This window comes from Podarcis vaucheri (genome assembly GCF_965113315.1).
Source record: "Podarcis vaucheri genome assembly, chromosome: 11".
NCBI lineage: Eukaryota > Metazoa > Chordata > Lepidosauria > Squamata > Lacertidae > Podarcis > Podarcis vaucheri.
In genome coordinates, this window is record NC_138749.1 from 17,672,134 (window position 1) to 17,696,860 (window position 24,727).

The 24,727-nt window shown below is 46.3% G+C and overlaps 1 protein-coding gene across 1 annotated transcript; it reads right to left on the reverse strand.

The window, feature by feature from the left end:
- Nucleotides 1-746: 746 nt before the first annotated feature.
- AGXT2 (alanine--glyoxylate aminotransferase 2) lies at nt 747-21,026 on the reverse strand. Its single transcript, XM_082242048.1, has 14 exons — nt 20,889-21,026; nt 17,355-17,440; nt 16,563-16,747; nt 14,241-14,364; nt 13,500-13,594; nt 11,627-11,720; nt 10,827-10,920; nt 9,202-9,302; nt 8,225-8,317; nt 7,148-7,280; nt 5,830-5,918; nt 4,839-4,988; nt 3,783-3,881; nt 747-1,067 (listed from the first exon to the last, which is right to left on the reverse strand). Exons 1-14 carry the CDS (start codon nt 20,980-20,982, stop codon nt 954-956), a joined length of 1,551 nt encoding a protein of 516 aa, XP_082098174.1. The 5' UTR covers nt 20,983-21,026; the 3' UTR covers nt 747-953.
- Nucleotides 21,027-24,727: the final 3,701 nt, after the last annotated feature.

The following is a 24,727-nucleotide window of genomic DNA, read 5'->3' on the forward strand; positions in this document are numbered from 1 at the left end:
TCATGCTGTTCAAAGCATTTCCGTGACTCCCCCGTCCTTATACAAGTGGTACCTCGGGTTACATACACTTCAGGTTACAGACTCCGTTAACCCAGAAATAATACCTCGGGTTAAGAACTTTACTTCAGGATGAGAACAGAAATCGTGTGGTGGTGGCGCGGCAGCAGTGGGAGGCCCCATTAGCTAAAGTGGTGCTTCAGGTTAAGAACAGTTTCAGGTTAAGAACGGACCTCCAGAACGAATTAAGTACTTAACCCGAGGTACCACTGTACACCATTCAGAACTAGGCTAAATTAATAAGACATGTGGAAAAGTGAATTCTGGTCCTGATGTAGCTATTGCAACATGGGGGTGAGTCCCAACCAGAAAATTGGCTTCTGCCAGCCTTTAGACCAGGAACTCCTGCCAGCTGATGGGGGTTCAAAACATCTGGATGGCACCACATTGGTGACAGCTGTTTAAGGGTGTCAAAACCATTGGCTGCCCAGCTGCTGAGCGGGAAGCCACACAGGCACTGCTTGAATCCACAAAATGAATGGGGACCCCAATGGGCAGGTGCCAATTGGATGCCCCCCAGCTGCTTAAAGAAGGGCAGCTGTCACTCACATTCTAGGGACTGGTAGCAGCATTATTATTTCATTTCTATACTAAGGTATCTATACAAATATATCTATAAAGCACAGAGAATCTCAAATAAAACCAAAGCAGCTTGACATACGTTTAAGGAAATCGAAAGACCAAAAAAACTGGGTCATCTGACGATTTATACAAACCGTAAATCTCGTTGCTCAGGAGGCTTGCTGCAACTACCAAGGCTTCAGGGGGCACAAGCTGGGGCAGCAAATGGGCTGCTACGGTAAACGCGTCAACCGGTTGCAATTTGCTAGCTGCCGCAGTTCAATCTCAGGGATGTTTGTTCTTCATTATGACGGCCGGTACAGTGAATGGGGTGCTTATTTTGCCTTTGCTGTTCTTTCCCTGTGTCTTGTTAAAGCGGCATGGAAAACTCCCAGGGCGAAGTCTGCGTCTTCCTTAGTGATGCACAGCGGAGGTTTGATTCTAAACGTCTTGGGAAGAGGAAGAAGCCAAAATGAGGAGGGGGAAACCGGAACAGCTCACATTAAATTGGCAGTAAAAAATAATAAAATCTGGATACATACTGTGGTTACTAAATCGGAGTTGCTACAAAAAGGGGTGGGGAGGAAGCCACTATATACACCGTATTTTTCGCTCCATAAGATGCACTTTTTTCCTCCTTAAAAGTAAGGGGAAATGTGAGTGCGTCTTATGGAGCGAATGGCGCTGCGCAGAGAGGTAGAGCTGTGCAGCGCCCCTTCAGCGAAGTGGGAGGAGTCCCTTCTGTTCGTTCTCCAGCTTCGCTGAAGGGGAGCTGTGCCTTCTCCCTCTCCTGTGAAGGAGAGGCGCTGTGCAGAGAGAGAGAACTGTGCAGCGCCCCTTCAGCGACGTGCCTGTCCTGGAAGCCAGAGGAGGAACAGAAGGGTCTCCTTCTGTTCCTTCTCCAGCTTGGCTGAACTGCGCAACGCCCCTTCAGTGACGCGCCTGTCCTGCGAAGCCGGAGGAGGAACAGAAGCAGACCCTTCTGTTCCTTCTCCAGCTTAGCTGAAGGGGCGCTGCGCAGTTCTCCCTCTCAGAGAGGGAGAACTGCACAGCGCCCCTTCAGCAACACGCCTGTCCTGGCTTCCGCCTTAGCCCTGCGCAGCCTCTTTGGGCAGGGGGAGCCTTCATCCCGCTGCCCTGAAGAGGCTTGGCACGGTTATCCCAGAAGCCAGAACAGCCACACGGTATCCCAGAAGCCAGAGCCCTCTTGCTGTTCTGGCTTCTGGGATTCAGAATATTTTCTTCTTGATTTCCTCCTCCCAAAACTAGGTGCGCCTTATGGTCTGGTGCGTCTTTTGGAGCGAAAAATGCGGTAGGGAGCTGGATTCAGTAATAAACGAAATGGCTGAAATCAGGAAACACAGGAGAGAGGGAGCCTAGGATGTTGCTTTGAACCAAGTCAAATCTAGCCCAGTGCTGCCTACACTGACTGGCAGCAAGCTTCCCAGAGTTTCAGGCAACAATCTTTCCCTACCCCTAGTTGGCAATTGAACCCTTTTGCATGAAAAAAACATGCCACCTTACTGCTGCCTTTTAAACAATTTATTTTGGGCAGCTGCTACACAGTACCTCAAAATGTTAATGCTTTGATTGGCAACCGTGCCACTGCAGTTTGGAAAAATAAAATGCCAGGTTGTGGGGATAGTCATCATCAGCACAGTATGGGGGGAGAGGAAATTCAAAGCTTTCTCTCCCCAGCTGCCATCTTACACACACACACATAATGCATGTCAATTAGCATTGCAGGGGGTGGGGATGCTTTCCTTAGCCCCCTACTGCTAATTCCCACACAGGGGTCATTTTATTTACTAAGACCGTGGCTTCAATTCCCTCTCCACTGATGCTGTAGCGCCATCAATGCTAATCATGTTATTAATGTAGCTTGCAGTTGCCTAATATTTCTAACTTTACCAGTGCATAGCTCTGGGAAATTCTTGCTAAGCAGAGGTGTTAGAGAACTCTGGGCAAAGAGAAGAAGAAGAGGAGTTTGGATTTGATATCCCGCTTTATCACTACCTTAAGGAGTCTCAAAGCGGCTAACATTCTCCTTTCCCTTCCTCCCCCACAACAAACACTCTGTGAGGTGAGTGGGGCTGAGAGACTTTAAAGAAGTGTGACTAGCCCAAGGTCACCCAGCAGCTGCATGTGGAGGAGCAGGGAATCAAACCCAGTTCATCAGATTATGAGTCTACTGCTCTTAACCACTACACCACACTGGGGAAGGGGTGGGCTTGCTGGGTTCATATATCTTCCCAATGCCTTTCTCCTTCCAGACTACTTCCAGACTGCAAAAAGTCCCAATCCTTTTCCAAAAGCAGTTCTCTTGCACTAGGGGAACAGAGAACGCTTTAAACCTTAATTGCTGCAGAATAGTGACATTCTCAAGGAGCCACGTTATCTATTCCGAAGTAAAGCCTATTGAATTCAATGGGGCTCCCTTTCAGGGTAAATCTGCCTGCCTGCCCTCCTTATGAGTTACTGGGAGCATGGCTTTGATGGACATGCTGAATGGGCCTTGGCTGGATCCAGTAGGCAGTTCTTAGGTGTTTATTCTGAACACCAAACCGCCCCCAAGGAAATGCAGCCATTGAGCAAATCCTGAATCCCCAACAGAGTGGCCCTTAATTCTGCATGGCAAAATCAGATCAATGCTTTTCAGGCAGGAAGTAACAGGTTCAATCCCTGGCCTTTCCAGTTAGAAGGATCAGGCACCTGGTTCTTGGAAAGGCCTTTGCCTGAGACCCTGGAAAACAGCTTCCAGTCAGATAATACTGAGCTTGATGGACATAGAATCTGCCCTGATATAAGACAGTTTTCCTGAATTTAGGGTTCACAGATTAGAAAACAAACTAACTCTGACCTGCAAGCATGCAGTTGTTTAGCAACTCCTGTCCCATCTAAAACAAATGATGATTTTTCCCTCTCCGTGTTTTGTAGAGTCAAGCACACCTCTATTTTCTACTAGTATCTGTTTCATTATTTCATGTCTCAGTGCAGATTTTTGTGCTTTCCTGCGAAAGAAAGTCACTCAGCTTTGCATTTTTAGTGGCATTTGCTTTTATCCAACACCTAAGATAGGCATTGCTGCTACAGCTGCCTCTCTTTATAAACTGAATGTATCTATAAATCTCAGATTTATATATATCATATATATATAAGAATACCTGGAAAAACATTCCTCCCCGCCCAATCAGCACTCCCATATCTTTGCAATCTTCCATGATTTGGTTTATCTCTTCAACTGGAAGTGGCTGACGAGTCTCCTGTGGAGAAAAAGTCAGCTTAGTTTTCTTCCACCTCTCCTGGTTCTTTTTAACCGAAACTCATAAACAGAAGTGAACTCGCATCGATTATGCCATTATTACGTTTAGCCACTAGGTGGTACTGGACTTAAGTTTTAAATCTGGGTGAAGGCAAAGGTTTCCTGTCGCTGAGAGAGAACTAAGTTCTGATCTGTCTTCCTGATTTGATTCCTCATTTTAAACCTTTCATGACAGAAGCCATTAAATTGTCAGCGCCCTAACCCTGACAAGGCCCCGCTCCTGTCAGCAATCGGGCTGCAGCATTCTGTACTTCCTGCGGCTCCCGGATCAAGTGTGAGGGAAGCCAGACATAGACAGTAATCTAGCTAGCAGCTGTGGAGTGTGGAGGGGCTGTAGATATGGGAAGCACCTAGAAAAGAGACAAGCTCTTAGCCTGTCTGCACAGGGAGGCACAAGGCTTCACCAGCATAGGAAACAACGTAGAGCATGAAACAAGGCATAGAGAGCCAGATATTCCTTGGGCAAAACCACGGCAAGAAGAGACACAACTAGGTAGCTCAGTTGGCTAGAGTGTGATGCTGATAATGCCAAGGTTGCAGGTTTGATCCCTGAAAGGAACAGCTAAATATCCCTGCATTGCAGAGGGTTGGACTGGATAATCCTTAGGGTCACACTCTATGATTCTATGAGTTGCCACATTTCCAACTCACTAATCATTTGTAATGTGCAAACAATAAAAGCTGTGGCCAAATTTCAAACCCCCGTCTCAGTGTCTGCCAACCACAAAGTGCAGCTCTGGCACTGAGAAGGCCCATGCAATTAATTGGAGGGTGATTTTTAGTGGCCTCCATAGTAGGCCTTTAGTAGTGACAGCCCAAGAGCTAAGACGGATCTATACATCGAGGCTGCTTATACCATGATAGAGACCATTCCAGGCCCGCAAAATGTCTTCCTGACCTTATTCTTGACCATCTCTATTCCAATCATAAGTCCTTTGCCACGGACATCTCCGACTATTTCAAACTCATCGCGCAGCTTAGCCAGCTCTAACAGGAGGCGAGTCCCCACCTCCTGGCTGTTTTTCTGCAAGCCGTCTTCTGCTATTGCCTGAGAACACAAAAGCCATGCAGGAAATCATCAAATTCTCTGAAATACTGTTGGCCAGGCCCTTTTTAACTCTAAAGAAAGAAACAGCATGTGGAGTTAATCTGACACACCACTACTATGAGTGTAAATAACTGCTGTACAGAACATATGGATAATCCTGTCTTAAATATACTAGAGGGAAATGAGACAAGGACAGGGAGCCTAGACGTTGTTGCATCAAGTGTCCTCCCACAGTTTCCAGAGCATTTCCCCATCGCTTGTTGCAAAAGATCTGATCGGCTTGGGAAGCGAGTTTGTTGCACAAGATATTAACGGCACTTAATTTGCCAGAATGTGATTAAATCCCTCCCTAAAACATAGGGCATGCGGGTGGTGCTGTGGGTTAAACCACAGAGCCTAGGACTTGCTGCTAAGAAGGTCAGTGGTTTGAATCCCTGCGACGGGGTGAGCTCCCATTGCTCGGTCCCTGCTCCTGCCAACCTAGCAGTTTGAAAGCACATCAAAGTGCAAGTAGATAAATAGGTACCACTCTGGTAGGAAGTTAAACAGTGTTTCCGTGCGCTGCTCTGGTTCACCAGAAGCGGCTTAGTCATGCTGGCCACATGACCTGGAAGCTGTACGCCTGCTCCCTCGGCCAATAAAGCGAGATGAGCGCCGCAACCCCAGAGTCGGTCACAACTGGACCTAATGGTCAGGGGTCCCTTTACCTTTACCTAAAACATAGAGACAGTCTGGAAGTACCTAAGGATGGTGGTGTATTGCAGTGTTAAGATGAAAGACTCATGGCGTATATGCTACAGTCCCCCATAGATAAAGATGCAAGTCACAGTCATTTTCTTACATCCAGAACTGCAGAGCCAACTGCACAGGCCACAGGATTTCCTCCAAATGTGTTGAAATGTAGGGTTTGAGCCAAGGCTTCTGCAATCTCTGAAACACAAAGCATGCTAGTATTCATAACTGAAACATTATAGTAAATAACTAAAGGCAGCCGCTGGTGCTCTAGAGCAGCCTTTCTCAACCTGTGGGTCCCCAGATGCTGTTAGACTACAGCTCCCATCACCCCTGGCTAGCAAGGCCAGAGCTCAAGGATGATGGGAGTTGTAGTCCAACAACATCTGGGGACCCACAGGTTGAGAACCGCTGCTCTAGAGCAAGGGTTCCCAAACTGGGGTTCATGGACTGAGCTTCATCCAGGTGGTCTGTGGTTGTCATGGACCGGTTGGATGCAGAGGAATGGTGGGAGGAACTAGCTGGGGATCCCAAGGGAAGAAGGCACAGAGCCTGGGGATTAGTGGTAGGATGATGATGAGTGGCCTGAGGAAGAGAACTGGGAGGTGGTGGTGTCAGAAGCTGAAGAGGCAGCAGGGCTTAGTATGATGGGGGAGTCTGTGGCAGAGAGAAGTCCAGAATCAGAAGTGGAAGCAGGAGAGGAGAGAGACCAAGAGGCAGAGATAAGTCAGACTGGTGAGAAGGTATGGATGTCTCCCCCTCCTGCAGTGACAAGCTCCTCTCCCATCTGGTCTCCCAGGACCGGGAGAGGCATGAAAAGGGCAGGGAGAAGTTAGCGTCAAGCAGGCACAGTCTCAGATTGCTTGGGAAAACCACAGAGAGGAGGGGGCTTAGGCAGCTATGGGGAGGCGGGGACCTTCAGTCTCTGCAACTGCTTCATGGGGGCAAGACCTACTGGTGATGTGTTGCTGTGCTCATTAGGACTTACCCACCCACCCCGGTGCAGATCCTGTTTTTGCTAATAAAAATTCAACTTGCTCAGTGTGATTTACTGCTGTCTCATTCCTGCCTATGGTATGTCCGCATTGAATAATCATGCTGATTTTTTAGTTGTATCTATTGCTTCTTTTATTTCTTACATTAAAATGCAACATAAGAAATAAAAGAAGCAATAAAATTACAATTAAAAAATCCTCTGGCATATTGCAAAGCACATTACAATTCCTACAACAGACGGGAAAATTGTCAAGTGGTCCGCCAAGACCCTCAGCAATTCAAAAGTGGTCCATAGGCGGTGAGAATTGGGAACCACTGCGCTAGACAAAGCATAGAAGCAAAGGTCCATTCTCACCAAACAGCCATGAGAGCCCTGTTAAAACCCCAATTATTCAAGACTTTAACATCTGAAGTATGAAAATCACTTGCACCTGCTGTACTGACAACGGCTGCCATTGGAAACCCGTTGCCAATTCCCTTTGCCATGGTGACAATGTCAGGAACCACATCGTGTCCTTCAAATCCCCAGAAATGGCTGCCTGTTCGACCAAACCCCGTCTGAACCTTCAAAGAACAAAGAATTCTTTTATTAAAAAAAAAAAGTTGCTTTGTATGTTTTGGGCTTGTAGTTCACACAATACAGATTTCTTTCACAGATCACATTTCTGTAGAGGAATTGTGTGCACCCAGTGTGTGCGTTGCCACAGGTGATGAGCACACAGTTATTTCGCCACACATACCAGCTTGTAGGAATCCTCTGCAACTGGGTCACATATACTGTGTATGTGCATGCAAGGCTCACACGAAACTGTGTATACCAGGGTGCATGCCGCAAAATGGTCAAAGAGGCTGCTGGATCAAGCCAGTGGCCAACCAGAGAAACTTGCAATGTGGATTTCAGCGCAAGGGCATTCTCCTCTCCTGTTGTTTCTAGTGACAAGTATTCAGAAGCATTACTGCTCCAACTGTGGCGGCCGAGCATAGCCATCATGGCTAAGTAGCCACTGATATTTCTCTCTCTCCACAAATTCATCTAATTCTCTTTAAGAGTTATCCAAGCTGGTTGCCATTATTGCATCCTGTGGCAGTGAGTTCCATAGTTTAACTACGTGCTGCATGAAGAAGGACTTTCTTTTATCTGCCCTGAATTTTCCAACATTCAGCTTTGTTGGATATCCACGTGTTCTAGTGTTATATGAGAGGGAGAAAAACTTTACTCACTGAGTAGTGAGCTTTGTAAAGCTGCCTAATCCGTTTTATCCAACCTTTTTGGGACCAAAGGCTGCATTATTCCAGAGGAAAAGAGTCAGGAACTTTGCTCCCGTATGGGTAGGGCCAGGTTCCCACACGATCACACATCCTTCACTCTCTCATGCACCAAGTTACTTCCCATGGAAATAAAGGAATATGTATAATTCTAGGTAACTCCTATGTCCTTCACAATATGCTTTTCAAAAACAGATGTGTATAAATCTTTGGATAGGGGAAGTTAAGTTCAAAGTACTCACTTCATCTGCGATGCACACACCACCTTTTTCACGCACCAGCTGAAAAGCCTCTTTCAGGAATCCCTTGGGGTACTGAACTGTTCCGTTGACACCCTGCAGGAAGGTGACAGTCCAAACAAACCATAGTTAAGCTAGGGTTACCAGATGTCCCCGGTTTCCGGGGACAGTCCCCGGATTTGCAAATCTGTCCCCGGACAAATTCCGTCCCCAGAATGTCCCCAGATTTGCAAATCTGTCCCCGGGAAACATGGCAGCGGCAGCCTCAGCAGCCCAGAGCCAGCCTGGTAGCACAGTTGGCTCTGGCTGGCTTCAAGAGCTGCTTGCTGCTCGCTGCCATGGCGCCTGCCATTTTTCCTTGCCGGAACTTCCAGCGAGGAAAAATGGCGGGCGCCATGGCAGCGAGCAGCTCCTGAAGCCAGCCAGAGCCAACTGTGCTACCAGGCTGACTCTGGGCTGCTGAGACTGCCACTGCCACTGCCGAAAGGGAACCGAGGATGTCCGGCAGTACAGATCTCCTGCCCCCTTCCCCCTTTGTTTTGACTGATTGGGGGAGGCTCGGAAGTTGCAGGTGGGCAGCCGTTGCCCAGTTTTTTAAAAACTCTGCGCAGTTATGTTTCACAGGGTGCGAAAGAAAGGCTTTGCACCTTTATACAATATGCATGTGTGCTTGGGCCCAGGGTCTTTTGCCTCATTCAGAAATGAAATGAAATGAAATATCCCCGGATTCATTGAAAAAAATCTGGTAACCATAAATTAAGCACGGCTGTTAGGTTTGGATATAAGAAACCATAGACAAAACAAGCCTTGGTTTGTCAGCCAACTACAAACCATCTTGGTTTGCTGGCAGAAAACAAACATGGTTACTCTGCTGGGCTGGGTTTGCCCATTACAAAACACCTTGGGCTAAACAAACCATGACTTATGTGCAAACCAATCCACTGACCTTGCATGCTATGACTACAAAGGGAATCACTTACTTGAATTGGCTCAGCAATAAATCCAGCTATGGCCTTTGGAACACAAGTCGTGAGAGTGTCTTTGAGCTGCTCAATATACTGGTCTTTTGCATGGCAAGTGCCTGTATTGAGAAGATGGGGAGGGAGAACAAAACATTCACATGCAATAGAGGCCAAGGGTGGCTTCTAACGCTGCTTTTATAAAAATAAAATATCCACCATGCATTTTGGTAACATCTAAATAACCTATGTTGGTCCAACCACCCGCATCTAATTCCCCATACTCCAGAGGCTGGCAGAATGCATGTGCTCTGAATACAAAGACACATATATCATCCATTTCCCCTTCTGTTTCCAGTTTTCAGCTCTAGCAGCAGAGTCCTATGCCTGCCTGCTCAGAAGTAAATCCCATTGAGCTGAATAGAGATTACTCACAGGACTGCAGCAAAACAAGTGGGGGGAAAGCTAGAGCTATGACAACTGTTATTACTCCTAGAGGAAATACTGTATACTGCACATAAATGAGCTTGTTTCCAAATCTAAATAGCCATTTGATATATGTCCTATCCATAATTTGCAGTAGCAAACTCAGACTTGTATACACACATGCCTGGAAGGAAGTCCCATTTCACAGATCCCATTTGCACCTTTTAAAAGCACAACTGGAATTGGATCGGGGGAGTTTGGCCACCATCCACGTTTGCCAACTGTTCACACTTAATCCCAGTCCACCAGCACCCCTTTATCCTCAGGGCAGCTCTCCAAAGTGCCCAATTCTCAGCATGAAACACTTAGCAAAGAGCAGCAGCTTTAAAGGAATTATGATGGAGAGCTTGATGCTGTAAATTTCAACTTGCCCTGCCCCCAGAATGCCCCCTTTGGAGGGGACTTGTGGTGGCCGAGCTGGCCTAGAGAGTTACACTGGCACATCCCCAGCAAAGATGGGGTGAGGGAGTTGTGTTGCAGTAGCTGTGGCTCAGCTTCAGCCCAAGACCCACCCATTCCAAACTCACTTATCCCAGCGGCTCTCAGGCCTGGATTTCACTGTCAATACAATCATATCTTGGGACGCGGGTGGCGCTGTGAGTTAAACCACAGAGCCTAGGGCTTGCCGATCAGAAGGTCAGCGGTTCAAATCCCCGTGATGGGGTGAGCTCCCATTGCTCCCCTGCTCCTGCCAACCTAGCAGTTCAAAAGCAAGTCAAAGTGCAAGTAGGTAAATAGGTACCACTCTGGTGGGAAGGTAAACAGTGTTTCCGTGCGCTGCTCTGGTTCACCAGAAGCGGCTTAGTCATGCTGGCCACATGACCTGGAAGCTGTACGCTGGCTCCCTCGGCCAGTAAAGCGAGATGAGTGCCACAACCCCAGAGTCATCCGCGACTGGACATAATGGTCAGGGGTCCCTTTACCTTTACCATCATATCTGAGAGATATACTTTAAATGCAGGAGGTGGCAAGTTCAATCTACACCCACAGTTTAAAGGATATTTGCCTTGCAAAACTGCTGTCAGAACTAATGATCTGGCTGTGCGTGAGAGGGTTGCAGATGTCCATCTGCCTTTGGCATATCCAGGTTACTGCACTGAACCACCATGGTGTCATTCTCTTTCACCTCTGAAAATCAAGGCCTCTCTCATTGAAACAACCTGCAGAACAGGTGCATTTTCGAATGGTTTGCACTGGAGAATCTCGACAACGGCTTCCCCCCCAGGGACCACGAAAAATGTCAGGCAGCATTGTCTGAAAAGCACAACAGAGATATAGGTGTTGCAACGGGATTAACTGGCTATGTCAGGATTTTATGCTACTTTTCACATTTTGATCTGAGATATGCACTCATCGAAATGCTGGTACAGCCTAAATTCATAGATACAAAACATTTTGGCCACCAGCAGAAAGTTCACTCTTCATGAAAAAGTGATCAAAAGGTACCTGTATTTAGAACCAACCCAAGTGTATTGTGCATTTTGTAAAACTTGGAGCAACTCAGAAGACTGCACATTGCTATACTATGCCTACAGAACGTAGGTCTGATTAAAAAAGGGGAGAGGAGGTATAATTCTCTTCTCTGTTATCAGAGTGAAAACAGTGTCTAGTATTCTATTTTTTAAATTATTATTTATTATTTATCGCCTTACACACATACATCTCAAGGCAATGTACAAGACACAATAAAGCAGCTAAAAGACCGTGAAAAACAACACAGAAAGCAGCAGATATCTTAAAATAAAAATACAACGTAGAGACCTAGGGCAGAGAAACTCTCCTGCAGACCGCATTAATCCACTGGATGCATAAACAACCTGGTCCTGAGCTATTTGTGGCCTTATAAGCCAGTGCCAATTCTTTGAGCTTGGCCCATAGCAGATTGGCAGCCTCTGGACCAATTCGAAGAGTAAGATGTTTGTTGTGCAACAAATGAGGAGTGAAGCAGCAAGAACCTCACCTTTTGGCAGCCAAGCCCACTGGCAAGTCCATGTTTGTAACATCCAATAGATGACAAGCCCATTGTGTAAGCACTGCTCCCGTGGTAGCCTCCTCTGTAGGAAAAAAACCACCACAACCACTTTCAATCCCTTCTGATTAAGCTCCCTGTGACTGTCTTTACAAATCAGAAATAAACAAGAATAAGTAAAAGAAAGGCAAGCTTCTGAACTGCACAGAAACCGTCTTCAGCAACCAGTACTCTGAGATAACAACAGAAAACCCTTCTGGCTTCTCAGTGGTTTGTCTTTACCTAACTGATCTGAAGTTGATGGATGTTAAATACACAAAATTGCTAAGTTTGCACTAGCAACTGGCAAGCACCAGCAAGCATAAATTTGCACTGCAACATGTTGCCTATTGCGCTTGGAATCATCTATAGAGAAAGTGGATGAAGGAAAGTTTTTTCTCCATCCCTCATTAACACTAGAACTTGGGAACAGCCAATGAATCTGAATGTTGGGAGATTATATACTTCTGTACACAGAACATAAATTATGGAATGAGATTCCACAAGAGGCAGCACTGGCCACCAACCTGGATGACTTGAAATGAGGATTAGGAAGATTCATACAGGAAATGGCTATAAGTGTTTACTAACCACGGTGGATATGTTTTTTCTCCATCATTTGAGGCAGTATGTTTCTGAAATACAGCTGCTAGAAACACCAAGAGGAGGGAATGTTCTTGCACTCAAGTTTTGCTTACAGGCATTTAGTTGGCCACTGTGAAAACAGGATGTGGGACAAGATGGACCACTGGCCTAACCCAGTAGTGCCTTTCTTATGTTTTTAATTAGCATCAACCTGGGCATTTAACATCTTTTTATCTTGATTTTCTTACTTTGAACACCGGTGGTTCAGGAAGAGTTCCATGCAACTCAAGAGCTCACACTCAAGAGTTTCAAAAGATGTTTTGGCCAAGTAAGAGATCACTTCACCTGCTCCACACTTCATGCTGAACTTAGAGGGACTCTGATCAGTTCAGGGTTTGTGCTAGTTCAGCAGCCTTTGGCATCTTGAATGGGTGCAAGACCCTCTCTTTCACTTCTGTATGAATCTCGCTATTCCAAGGCATGCCAGAAGAAAGCATGACTTTTCAGTAAATTAGAAGAATCCTAAACATTAGGTCCCATTTAGAGGACCATTCTGGGCTGTTGACCAGTAATCTGTTTTAAAAAGGAATTGTCAGCCAGTAACACAACACACTCTAGAAAAAATACAGTGGTACCTTGGGTTAAGTACTTAATTCATTCCGGAGGTCTGTACTTAACCTGAAACTGTTCTTAACCTGAAGCACCACTTTAGCTAATGGGGCCTCCCACTGCTGCCGCACCGCCGGAGCACGATTTCTGTTCTTATCCTGAAGCAAAGTTCTTAACCTGAAGCACTATTTCTGGGTTAGCGGAGTCTGTAACCTGAAGCGTATGTAACCCGAGGTACCACTGTAGATGAAGATACATGATCAAACAGTACTTTGTTTCAGGGGAATTAAAGATAAAATTGCAGCAGAAGAGGGCAGATAGGAACATCTGGACATAAATATATCCAACCTAGTTATGGAACAAGGGAAATCTGCTCACCCCTATATGGAACATAAAAGCAGATCACAACATACCCAGATATCTAGAATGTTGATGTGTGTTTTAATCTGTTTTTATTTTATTGCTGATTTTAATTTTTTAATGTTTTGAATTGTTGCCTTTAACTGTTTTTACCAATAATGTTATTGTTTTATTCTCTGTGTAAATCACTTTGAGGTTTCCTTACAACCAAGCAGTGCATGGATTTTATGAAATAAAAACAAGTAACTAATATACAAGGTGAGATAGCTACCTCAATCCAATGATGTCAAAGTTGCATGTAAAAACCCTTGCCATTAACATGGCGAGGTCGTTGGCTTCCGAACCACTGTTGGTTAGGAAAATCACCTAGAACAAAGATATTCATCAGAATGCAGATTTAGGGAGAAGAGAAGCAAAGTTAAGTGTAAATCTATTCTGATGCACAGTTAACAATCTGGCAGAGTACAAACACCATGGATTGTATTCAATGCAGCTTTAAGTACTTCATTCCAGGAGGAGAATGGCTTCTACTTACACAATGGGACTTTCCCCTGCCACTCCCTCTGTGTGCTGCCTGAATCTGTTCTGGGGTTTCCCTCAAACCTCTGGAGTAGATTTGGGAATTGTCTGTGGTGCATGCAGGGGCAGGAGGGGTAGGAAAACCCCCTGTGCATTTGGAAGTCATCTGTTCTTGCAATTATTTAGTTAAATATCACCCAAGGGTTATAATTCCACTATTTCAGGCATAGGCAAACTCGGCCCTCCAGATGTTTTGGGCCTACAACTCCCATGATCCCTAGCTAGCAGGACCAGTGGTCCGGGATGATGGGAATTGTAGTCCCAAAACACCCAGAGGGCCGAGTTTGCCTATGCCTGCACAATATCTTCTGAAATACATATATTTTCATGGGGGGGATATGTAATTGCATCCTTGACTGACCCCCCTAGCTCAGAGCATCACTGTAACCCACACATTTCGAACTGAATTTTCTCACTGTACAACTCAGCATACCTTTAAGGGAGCTGGAAGCAACGAGGCCAGTTTCTCTCCATATTCCTGGATTGCTGCGTGCGCATAGAGGCTGCTTGTGTGCCACAAGCGACCAAGCTGTTTCTGGGCAGCTGCTGTTACCTTTCTGGGAGTGTTTGGGGAAAAAAATGTGATGATTTAAGTCTTTGATCCAATTTGTTTTGATCCAAACCACCACCCCCTTTAATAGCAAACTTAGTTTAGTTTCATGCTGTTAAATTAGGTTAGCAATCTGTATTGCTTTCTATATGTTGCACAGACTATTTTCTGAATTTATTGTGATTGTTATTATTTGTTAATATGTTAGTTAATAATATTATGTTTGTTTTTTAATTGACATTTCTTCCTTGGGTATGTTAGCAGCCACTTTAGGTACAAGGTGCTTAAATTCGGTTTCTCTAGCTTTCTGATACTGGTTGGAACGTTGTTGAGCCTTAAGCTTGTTTGGAATTGATGTTTTGTGCTTCTGTTATTGCTACATTTTACTGTGCTTTGTAAAAAAAAAATCATAGTGTCATGTTTATGTGTAAACTGTTTTGAGGTCACTTGGGATGAAAAGTGATACATTACAGTAAGTAAGTAATGGAATAAAGTGGATATGGCATTGCACCAAAATATTAGTTGGCTACAGTTTAGCCCAATAAACAGATACATAAGCAACATGTTGCTGCAAAGTCACAGAGCTCATCTGTTGTAGCATAACTACAGAATCTAGTCTTTGAAACTGTTGCTGTTATGCCCTTTTATAAACAACCCAAGTAACACTGTGCAGTAAAGGTAAAGGTAAAGGTACCCCTGCCCGAATGGGCCAGTCTTGACAGACTCTGGGGTTTGTGCGCCCATCTCACATCTATTGGCCGGGGGCCAGCGCTGTCCGCAGACACTTCCGGGTCACGTGGCCAGCGTGACAACGCTGCTCTGGCGAGCCAGAGCCGCACACGGAGCGCCGTTTACCTTCCCGCTGGTAAGCGGTACCTATTTATCTACTTGCCCCCGGGGGTGCTTTCGAACTGCTAGGTGGGCAGGCGCTGGGACCGAGCAGCGGGAGCGCACCCCGCCGCGGGGATTCGAACCGCCGACCTTTCGATCGGCAAGCCCTAGGCGCTGAGGCTTTAGCCCACAGCGCCACCCGCGTCCCCCAACACTGTGCAGTACAGAAACTTAAAAAACTTAAAAAACTTAAAAAACGCAATACTAAGAAACAGTAGCATCATATTGAGCTGAAATATTTCATGGACAAGAGCTTGCTTCATCAGGTGCATAAAGCTTGCTTCTGGCTAGATAGAGTTAGGATTGCACTGCAAACCTTTGGTCCTCCAGATGTTGCTGGACAATTCCCACCATTCCTGGCCATTGTCCATACTTGGTAGGAGTGATGGGAGTTACAGTTACATAGTTATATAGTTTGGTAAGAGCTGTTCCGACAGGTGGTGGACTCTCCTTCACTGGAGGTTTTTAAGTGAAGGTTGGACGGCCGTCTGTCATGGGTGCTTTAGTTGAAATTCCTGCATTGCAAGATGTTGGACTAGATGACCATTGTGGTCCCATCCAACTCTACAGTTTTATGATTTTAACACCTGCAGTGCCAAATGTCCCCAACCCCTGATCTACATGCATGTATAAGGAGAAAAACTACCAACTGTGGGGCCAAACTGCCATGAAATGCAAGAAGTGTCACCTGTGACAATTCTGTGTAATGCATACCACTCCCAAGAGCTGGAACAGGTGATAAGCAGCAAGGATCACCTGTCAGTTTTCATGGAAGAGCTTCAAGCTGATTAGCATGAACAAGGTTGCCTTTCGAAAGGCAACATTTACATGGCACCACTAAACAAAAATCACTCAGTACACCTCTGTGACATCAGAGTAGGTAAGCCAATGGTAACAAGAGCAGTTGTGACATCTCTACCTGCCCAGATTCAATGTGGCACCCAAGCAAATTCCCAGCTTGCCTGCAGATGACACTCGGGGCTCATTCATACTAATTTTCCTCTGCGCTTTCTAGGCACAAATTTGTGCTTTTCCGGTCCATGTCCCACATGACAGCCCACTCTTTAATGCTCATGTCCATCTGCAGAAAATCTGAATTGCTGTTTGTTCCAATTCAGCATCCAAGAGCAGGTTTCCATTGGGAAAGCGGAGGGGAGGGGGAAGTGCTCAAACATGGACTGGGAAAGTGCTTACCTGTGCTTAGGAAGTGTGGGGCAAAAGTTAAGTGTGGATAAGCCCTCATTAGCCACGGTCTGTAACCATGCTAGTGGAATTTTGCAGATTATTAGACAGTGGGATTAACCACATACTTACGGGTGGCAGTGCCCAACACTAACAGTGGCAATTCCAGCAAAGAGATCAAGGTATCGACGTCCTTCTAAGTCAAACACCCACTGCATATGCCCCTGATGGATAAGCAGTGGCTTCTTGTAGTAAGTGAGCAAGGAGGGGGACACATTCTGCTTGCGGATCTTCAGCATCTGCTCGTAGGGATAGGACTGCAAGCAGGATGCACAAAAAGGCATTTGTAGATTTATTTCCATTGTAGAGACCTGACCCCCATCATAATCAGTTGAGCAATCTGATTGTATCAACATAGTACAGCTTTGAAATATCTGTCTGCTAATCTGGGCTGGGTAGAAAGTGCCCCAAACTCTCCCTGAGCCACTGAGAAAATAGAGCCACATATACAATACAATCACTTAAAAAAAATATATGTTTCATATGTTCATTAGTAACACTAAATGGATGCCCACTTCAAAGTTTTTAGCTTGGTTTACTAAATACAAGCAAAATAAACATGCTACTCTCTAGGGCATCAAGACAATTTTCCAATGCAAACTGAATTTTCCAGTTCGAAACTTCCCAGAAAACTCACATCACTGGCTGCACACCTATGTACACCTACAGTATATGGGAATGTAAGCCCCTTTGAACTCAATGGGACTTGTTTCCAAGTAGGCACATATATGATTGTACAGTTAGCCTGCATTAAACATCCTCTGCCTGTGCAGTGTGCACAAAACCTTGCTGAGAACTAGCAACACAGCAAAGCCCTCCAAACCCTATCCACACACAAACAGGACTAGCAACTCACACACTTACCTCATATTTTTCAGGTAAAAAGCCACAAGGAGGCATTTTTGATTGCAGGCGGCAAGAGTTTTGCAGCTTCTGTTGCCTGTATACCTCTAATTTAAAAATGCAAATCGTTAGGATTATCCACACATATCAGTGTAATTCTCTGAAGTGCAATTTAATTTTATTCCAGCCTCATGTGATAAGTTGGATCCTCCTAACAAAGTGTCCATGTTGTGTTCGGCCCTGGAACTCTTCCCCAACCAAGCTGGCGGTGCCATAGTTATGCCACTGGCCTTTAGCCAATCAGCAGCGTGGCAAGGTTGGGGGTATTTAATTGGCAGCGCAACGTAGGGACTTCCTTTTGCTTCACGCTACCGAACACCTGCCCACCCACCCATTAATTAGGTCATGTTTGGCCTTGCTTTGGACTTCGGTTGGTCGCCTGTTTTGGAACAGGGGCCGGGTAGGAATTTTTTTCCAATGTGGCAGATTGGCTTGGGTTTTGCCTACCTCTTAGCAATCGTCACAACTTTGTAAGGTTTGGCAGTTAGGCATTGGTTATGGGGAATGTGGGGAGGGGAGGTGCAGCCATCATCTGCCTTTCCAATTAATATGGTATTCAGTTAAAGGAATCTGGGGGTCTGGATCTCGGAGAGGGGCTAGGGCCATGCCAGGACCCCCAGGAGTGAGCACCAGTCTATATACATTGATGGAGCTCCCCCTGCTGGTTGTTTACCCTTCCAGGCTTCCTGCAGGGTGGGGCAGGAGCAAGTTATAGTTTTGACACCAATGCCTAAGTCATTACCAGTCACATTTGTGTATTTAATAAAGTTGTGGCCAAAATCTGCCCATTAACAATTAAACTAAATTCTGTCTCCACTGTGTCTTTATTTCCATGGGGGATAGTTTTGGGGCTTGGAGCACAAGCAGTTTTAACATTTTCCTGCTGAGATACTGTGAAGCAGGCTTGGCAGAAAGTCAGTGGCTGGCCTAAAGTCACAGTAAGTGTTATGCTTGAGCAAGGATTGGAACCAAAGTCCAAAGTGCAATACCCCACCCACTGTGCCACATTGGCATCAGAAACCATTCTTCTAGCACAGACTTCCCCTGTCTGCAGATGTTATTAGACTCCCTCTCCCATCAGCCCCTGCCAGCATGCCCACTGCTCAAGGAGGATGGGAGTGGCAGGCCAAAAACATTTGGAGGGAACAAGGCTGGGGAAGCCAGTTCTAAGACAAATCAATGTGGACCAGAATGACCCTGGGCACACAGTGCTTTTGGCCTTAAGTAGAATGAGTCCTCTAAGGTGGCCCTAAAATTGCTTCTTTCCCTTCTTGCAGCAGACCAGGGTGGACTGGAAAAGCAGCTGCAGTTTGTATGCTTGGAGTGTTGTCAGGGGATGAGATGCACATCAGATATGCGAAGAAGCAGCTCCTGCAAATGCACCTAGTTTACAATTATGCACATTATAAAAATGCCACCACTTTGGGCAGTGGTCCAGTTAGGTAATTTTAAGCTCTGGACTGAAAGGTTGTAGATGGCAATGCAAATTCTTTAATTCAGAGTTTGTGCCGCTCAAGCATGCAAATTTTGTGCAGCATCCACACGACATCTTCCTTGTCAAAATTCTGCCCTATTTTATTTTCCCATTTAATTCTCATCTGTTGTTTTCATGGAAAAGCAAAATGTAAAAAAGAAAGTGAAACTGTGGGATGTATTATTATTATTATTAATACCCCGCCCATCTGGATGGGTATCCCCAGCCACTCTGGGCAGCTTACAGCACTTTAAAAAATGGTAAAGCATCAAACATTAAAAACTTCCCTAAACAGGGCTGCCTTCAGATGTCTTCTAAAAGTCAGATAGTTGTTTATTGCCTTGACATCTGGTGGGAGGGCATTCCACAGGCCGGGCGCCACTATAGAGAAGGCCCTCTGCCTGGTTCCCTGTAACCTCACTTCTTGCAGTGAGGAACCGCCAGAAGGCTCTTGCAGCTGGACCTCCTAGTGCTTCAGAGAAGCAGGCGTTCCGAAGCCCCCCCAAATCACACTGGTCCAAATACCACACTCCTGCCGTTGCCCTGCCCCCAACATCTGGTAATGAAGGGGACACTGGTTCTGAATATGGATGTTTCAATCAGCCATCATACCTACTAGCTTTGGTTGATAGGTATATATACAGTCATACCTCGGGTTGAATGTGCTTCAGGCTGAGCGCTTTCGGGTTGCACTCCGCGGCAACCCGGAAGTAACGGAGTGCGTTACGTCCAGATTTCGCCGCTCGCGTATGCACAGATGCTCAAAATGTCACGCACATGCGTGGAAGTGGCGAAATGCGACCCACACATGTGCACAAGCACCATGGCGTCTTATGTTCCATTCAGGATGCGAAGGGGGCTCTGGAATGGATCCTGTTCACATCCCAAGGTACCACTGTATATGCATCCTCCATGAACTGTAATGTTGAATTCAGTTGGGATAGCTCAGTCAGCAGAGCATGAAACTTAATCTCAAAGTCATGGGTTGAAGCCCCAGATTGGGCAAAACATTCCCCTATTGCAGGGGTTGGACTGGAGGATCCTCGCGGTCCCATCCATGCCTACAGTTCCATGATTCTACAAAGCACGTTACCTTGAGAGTAAAGCAGGCCAGATGCAAAATACGACAGGGCTTCTGCACCTTTTAAGAAGCTGTGAAGAAGAGGGAATTTCAGCACCTGCTGAAAATGCTTCTTCTACAAGGCTGTTAAAGGCAAGCGAGTTCCGTCTTCTTGTGCATCTGCCCCCCCCCAAAAAAAACCTGGGGGCAAGTCCCACTGAATATATACCGAGCATTTATATACCGCTTAATATTTCAAAAAAATCTCTAAGCGGTTCCACAATACAGCCACGTTTTCACTGCCCAGTAAACGCGCTTAGGCTTTAGCCGCATTTAAGGCAGCGGGCGCTCAGTCCCTCCTGCGGCAGCGAGTTCCGCAGATTAAAAGCGCGTTCTCCGTACCGCCCGCTCCAAACCTCCTCCTTCTACTTGTCGGCTTCGGCTGCCACCTTCGCTAGCGGGGCCGCGTGGTGCAAATGGCCCTGCCGGCAGGAGGCTCTCCTGACCGGTACGCGTTGAAGGGGAAAGGAGAGGTGTGTCTGTAGGTGCGGCGTTTCGAGTCCGCGGTAACAAAAGCCACGCTCCCAGGCGGCCTGAGGCGCTTCCAGTCGCTCACCCCCTTCCCAGACGACGCCAAAGAGCGCGCGCGAGGGCGGGTCTGGAGAGCTACCTCCGCGCGCTTGTCTGAGAAGAAAAGGAGGGCGCCTTCGCATGGTGGGGCGAACCCCCAAAGCCAATTTGCGCTATGTAAAGCCGCCGCGCGAAGGATGGCTATTCGGAGGGAGCGCGCTCTGCACGCCCTCAGAGGCGCGCCCTCGCTCCCCCCCCCCCCCCGAGGAACAAGAAAAGCTCCTGGGCTGAGGCGCGAGCAAAGCTCCGCTCTCCGGCTGTGCCAGAGGGTGGTCATACCACCACCCAGCAGCCCCTCCGGCCTTTCCCGCCCCCCGACGCCGCCCCTTACCTCCCCCCGCCGCGCCGGGCCTGTTTCCCGCCCAAAGCCAGGCCAGGCGGGGCTTCTGGCCCAGGAGCGCCCCTCGGAGCCGAGCCGCGACCATCCTTTCTCTCTCTCTCTCTCTCTCGCTCCGGAACAGCAGGCCGCGGAGGGCGAGGTGGACTTTAAGGTCCGCGCGCGCCACCAATGGCAGCCGAGCAGCGGCCGCCGCCCCCCGCTGGAAGGGGAGGCTTGAGGCCGCGGTCAAGTGGGTGCTGCTGCCCCCGGAGCCCGGCCTTCCCTCAGAAGCCTGGTTTTGAGAAGTCCAGGATTAACTGAGGAGGAACTTCGCACTGAGGGCGTGGGCGTGAGTAAACTCCTCTGAGCACGTGCAGAGTGTTAACCCCCCAAGGCTTGCTTGTTAAAGGTTTACCTGCAAATCTTTCCCTTCTCATTCATTCCAAGTGTGTATGAGAAACAGTTTGGAAGGCAAGGCAGAAATGAGTAAGCCAAGAGTTGACTGGGAGCAAAGGACCTGGGGGTAATGGGATTCCTCTTTGGCTTTACTTATGCTTCACCTGTATGTTTGTTAATGTTGCAGCTGCAGCCCACTTGAAATCAGGACATGACCTGGTATTGGGTCCCAATGCACTGGCTGAAGGCCAATGCATTACAGATTTCCTGTTTATTGAGCATTGATCCAGATTGGGTTGCACAAAGCTTGCATGGAGGTTAGACTATGTCCGCTCTTTATTGAGCATTTGTTCTGATTTGTTTGTGAGGAGCATTCTTCCTGGCGAATCATTAATTCAATCCACACTTTTCAATGCATTTCCCCATCACCCTAACCACAAAAACCTGAGGTTGTTTTTTTAAAAGTTGATTACTTGTGTTACAGCAGCAACTGAGGACTTTCAACCAGTTTGATTGCATGGACCTGAATTTCCAGTATGTGCTTGAATCCAAAATATAAGCAACCTAGTTGAGTGTTTTGCTGGAAGCCCAGATGACCTGTTACGAAACTGGAGAGATGCTGCTTTTGAATATAGAGCATGAATGAAGACCTTGGATCTCCTACATCAGGCATAGGCAAACTCGACCCTCCAGATGTTTTGGGACTACAACTCCCATCATCCCTAGCTAACAGCATCAGTGGTCAGGGATGATGGGAGCTGTAGTCCCAAAACATCTGGGGGGCCGAGTTTGCCTATGCCTGTCCTACATCTTCCGTTCAAAACTTCTGCCTTTCCTGTGTCTCCCCTCCTTTATTCTTTGGCCATTCCAGAACACTGACATGGCTGAACGCTTCTCCTAGTCTGGATTCCAAACCATACAAGGCCACACTGCGCTGGTGGCTCTTCCAGAGGAAGACTAACAGGCCATGCATAATCTTCAAGAAATGGTTCAACAGTTCTGTAATAGTTGTCTGGATTGTATACCGTATTTTTCACTCCATAGGACACACCTTGTTTTAGAGGAGGAGAACGAGAAAAAAAATTCACCCCCTCTCTGCTCAGAGCCCCTTCAGCGAAGCGGCAGGAGAAACGGAGCCCCTTCCATTTTGCCTCCCGCTTGGCTGAAGGGGCGCTGCACAGCTCTCCCTCTCTGCTGAAGCCAGGAGAGTCTTGCTCTCCTGGCTTCAGCGAAAGGAACCTGAAGCCTTTGGAGCGCAGCAGGAACTCGCGCTGCGCTCCGCAGGCTTCCGGCGGCTATCCCTAAAGCCTGGAGAGGGAGAGGGGTCGGTGCATACTGACCCCTCTCGCTCTCCAGGCTTCAGCGAAAGCAATGCATAGCCTCCGGAGGGCGGAGGGAGCGCTCCCTCTGCGCTTCAGAGGCTTCGCGTTGCTATCGCTGAAGCCAAGGAGCCTGCATTCGCTCCATAGGATGCACACACATTTCCCCTTAATTTTTGGAGGTGAAAAGGTGCGTCCTATAGAGCGAAAAATATGGTAGATTGATTTGGGAGAGGATGGGGTGCTTGTGTGTGAGTAGGCTAAATCACCCTTCACCAAAATGATTATGTTTTAGACTACAAGTTTTGTATAGGCTGGCGTTGATGGGAGTTTGGTTCCAAACATCTAGAGAGAACCAGGTTGGTGAAGCCTGGAATAAATAGTAAGAAGTAAATAGAAAATAGTGTCCCTTTACAATCTTAGGAGAAGAAGAAGAGGAAGAGTTTGGATTTGATATCCCGCTTTATCACTACCCGAAGGAGTCTCAAAGCGGCTAACATTCTCCTTTCCCTTCCTCCCCCACAACAAACACTCTGTGAGGTGAGTGGGGCTGAGAGACTTCACAGAAGTGTGACTGGCCCAAGGTCACCCAGCAGCTGCATGTGGAGGAGCGGAGACGCAAACCCGGTTCCCAAGATTACGAGTCCACCGTTCTTAACCACTACACCACACTGGCTCTGGGTTTTGACCCAAAACCCACACAGGCTGTACCTGTAAGGAAGCTCTAGTTTTTGACTGCTGAACACTTCCACCAGATCCCGGTTCAAGTTTGACCCAAAACCCAGGTTAACACCTGTCTGTTTTGAAGGCAGAAGTTACTTTCAACCCTTTGGCCTTGAGACACTGGTCCCAGCAGGTGCAATAAATGTTGTGGCTGCTAGCAATTAACCGAGAAAGAGAGAACTGCTTTCTCATCATCCCAGATTTTACCCAGAAATCTAAGCTTTATATTGAACCAAGGATTTGCAGTGTTTTAAGAACAGAACCAAAGTTTAGGCACAAGCCACAAGATCTAAGTATCTTGGCCATTTCCCTTTAAAATCCTTAATTTATGTTGGGCGGAGAACACTTCCACATTTTTGCTCAAGAAACAGTTTAATACATTTTGTTGGATAGTAACAGAGAAGAAATCAAAACTAGCAGAAAGAGAACAGCAGTGGAAACAATGGACAAGTTTATCAGAGAAAAGTACATGACACAGCAACAATATTGATCATGAAAACAAAACCAGTGGTAGACATTATTGTAATAACTTAATTGAAGCAAACTTCCCCCATTCACATTCAGCTAAACAATTTGTCCTCCAGACACATTTAACAAACAAGAAAAGATTCCTGAGCATTTTGTTTTGTACCAGTGTTCTGCAAACAATATATTAACTGCAGGGTTTTAAAAAATACCACTGTCCTATGTTTATTCTTTAGCCCATAAAACAGGAGGTTCAAGTCATCCACAAAAAGAAAACAAACATATGTGATCTGGAATATTTCTAGAACTGTGAAATAGAAAGCAAATACTAGATTAATTAAAATGTATCCACTAGACTAGCCATTGTAAAACTGAGCAGGCTAGTGATGTATAAGTTTGACCAGAGACGGTCAGACTTCTCTAAATGAAGAAGTGTGCAAGAGTGTGCGTAATTCAGTACATTTAAAAGGATTTATAAATGTGACTTTTTAAACTATAGCTTAAGAATACATCCACAGATCTTTGTGAGCTACAAAAAAATATAGGAAAATGTAGATCTTTAGCATTCATCCGTAATACAGTATTTACTTCTCACTTCATCTAGAAGTAGCATTTAATAAAATAAAGCTGCAATTTAAATGTGAAAGTGAGCAAGAATAAAAGGCTGCGAGGCATGCGGTCAGGTCCCAGATGCACATCACTAGACATGTCTTAGCAATAGAGAAAGCATCAAAACAGATTCAAAGGCTTTACTCCAAGATGGGGGAGGAGAAAACAAAGTATCAATAATAAAAATGCCTGTCCAGAAATCTGTAAGGTTAGGACCCACTCATGGCTTTCCATTTACTACTAAGAGTTGAATTAAAAGTCACAAGGTTAACAAAATATCGAGGGATGGGAAAATGCAATTTCCTGAGTGGTGGAAAAATGCAATTTTTCCTACAACAG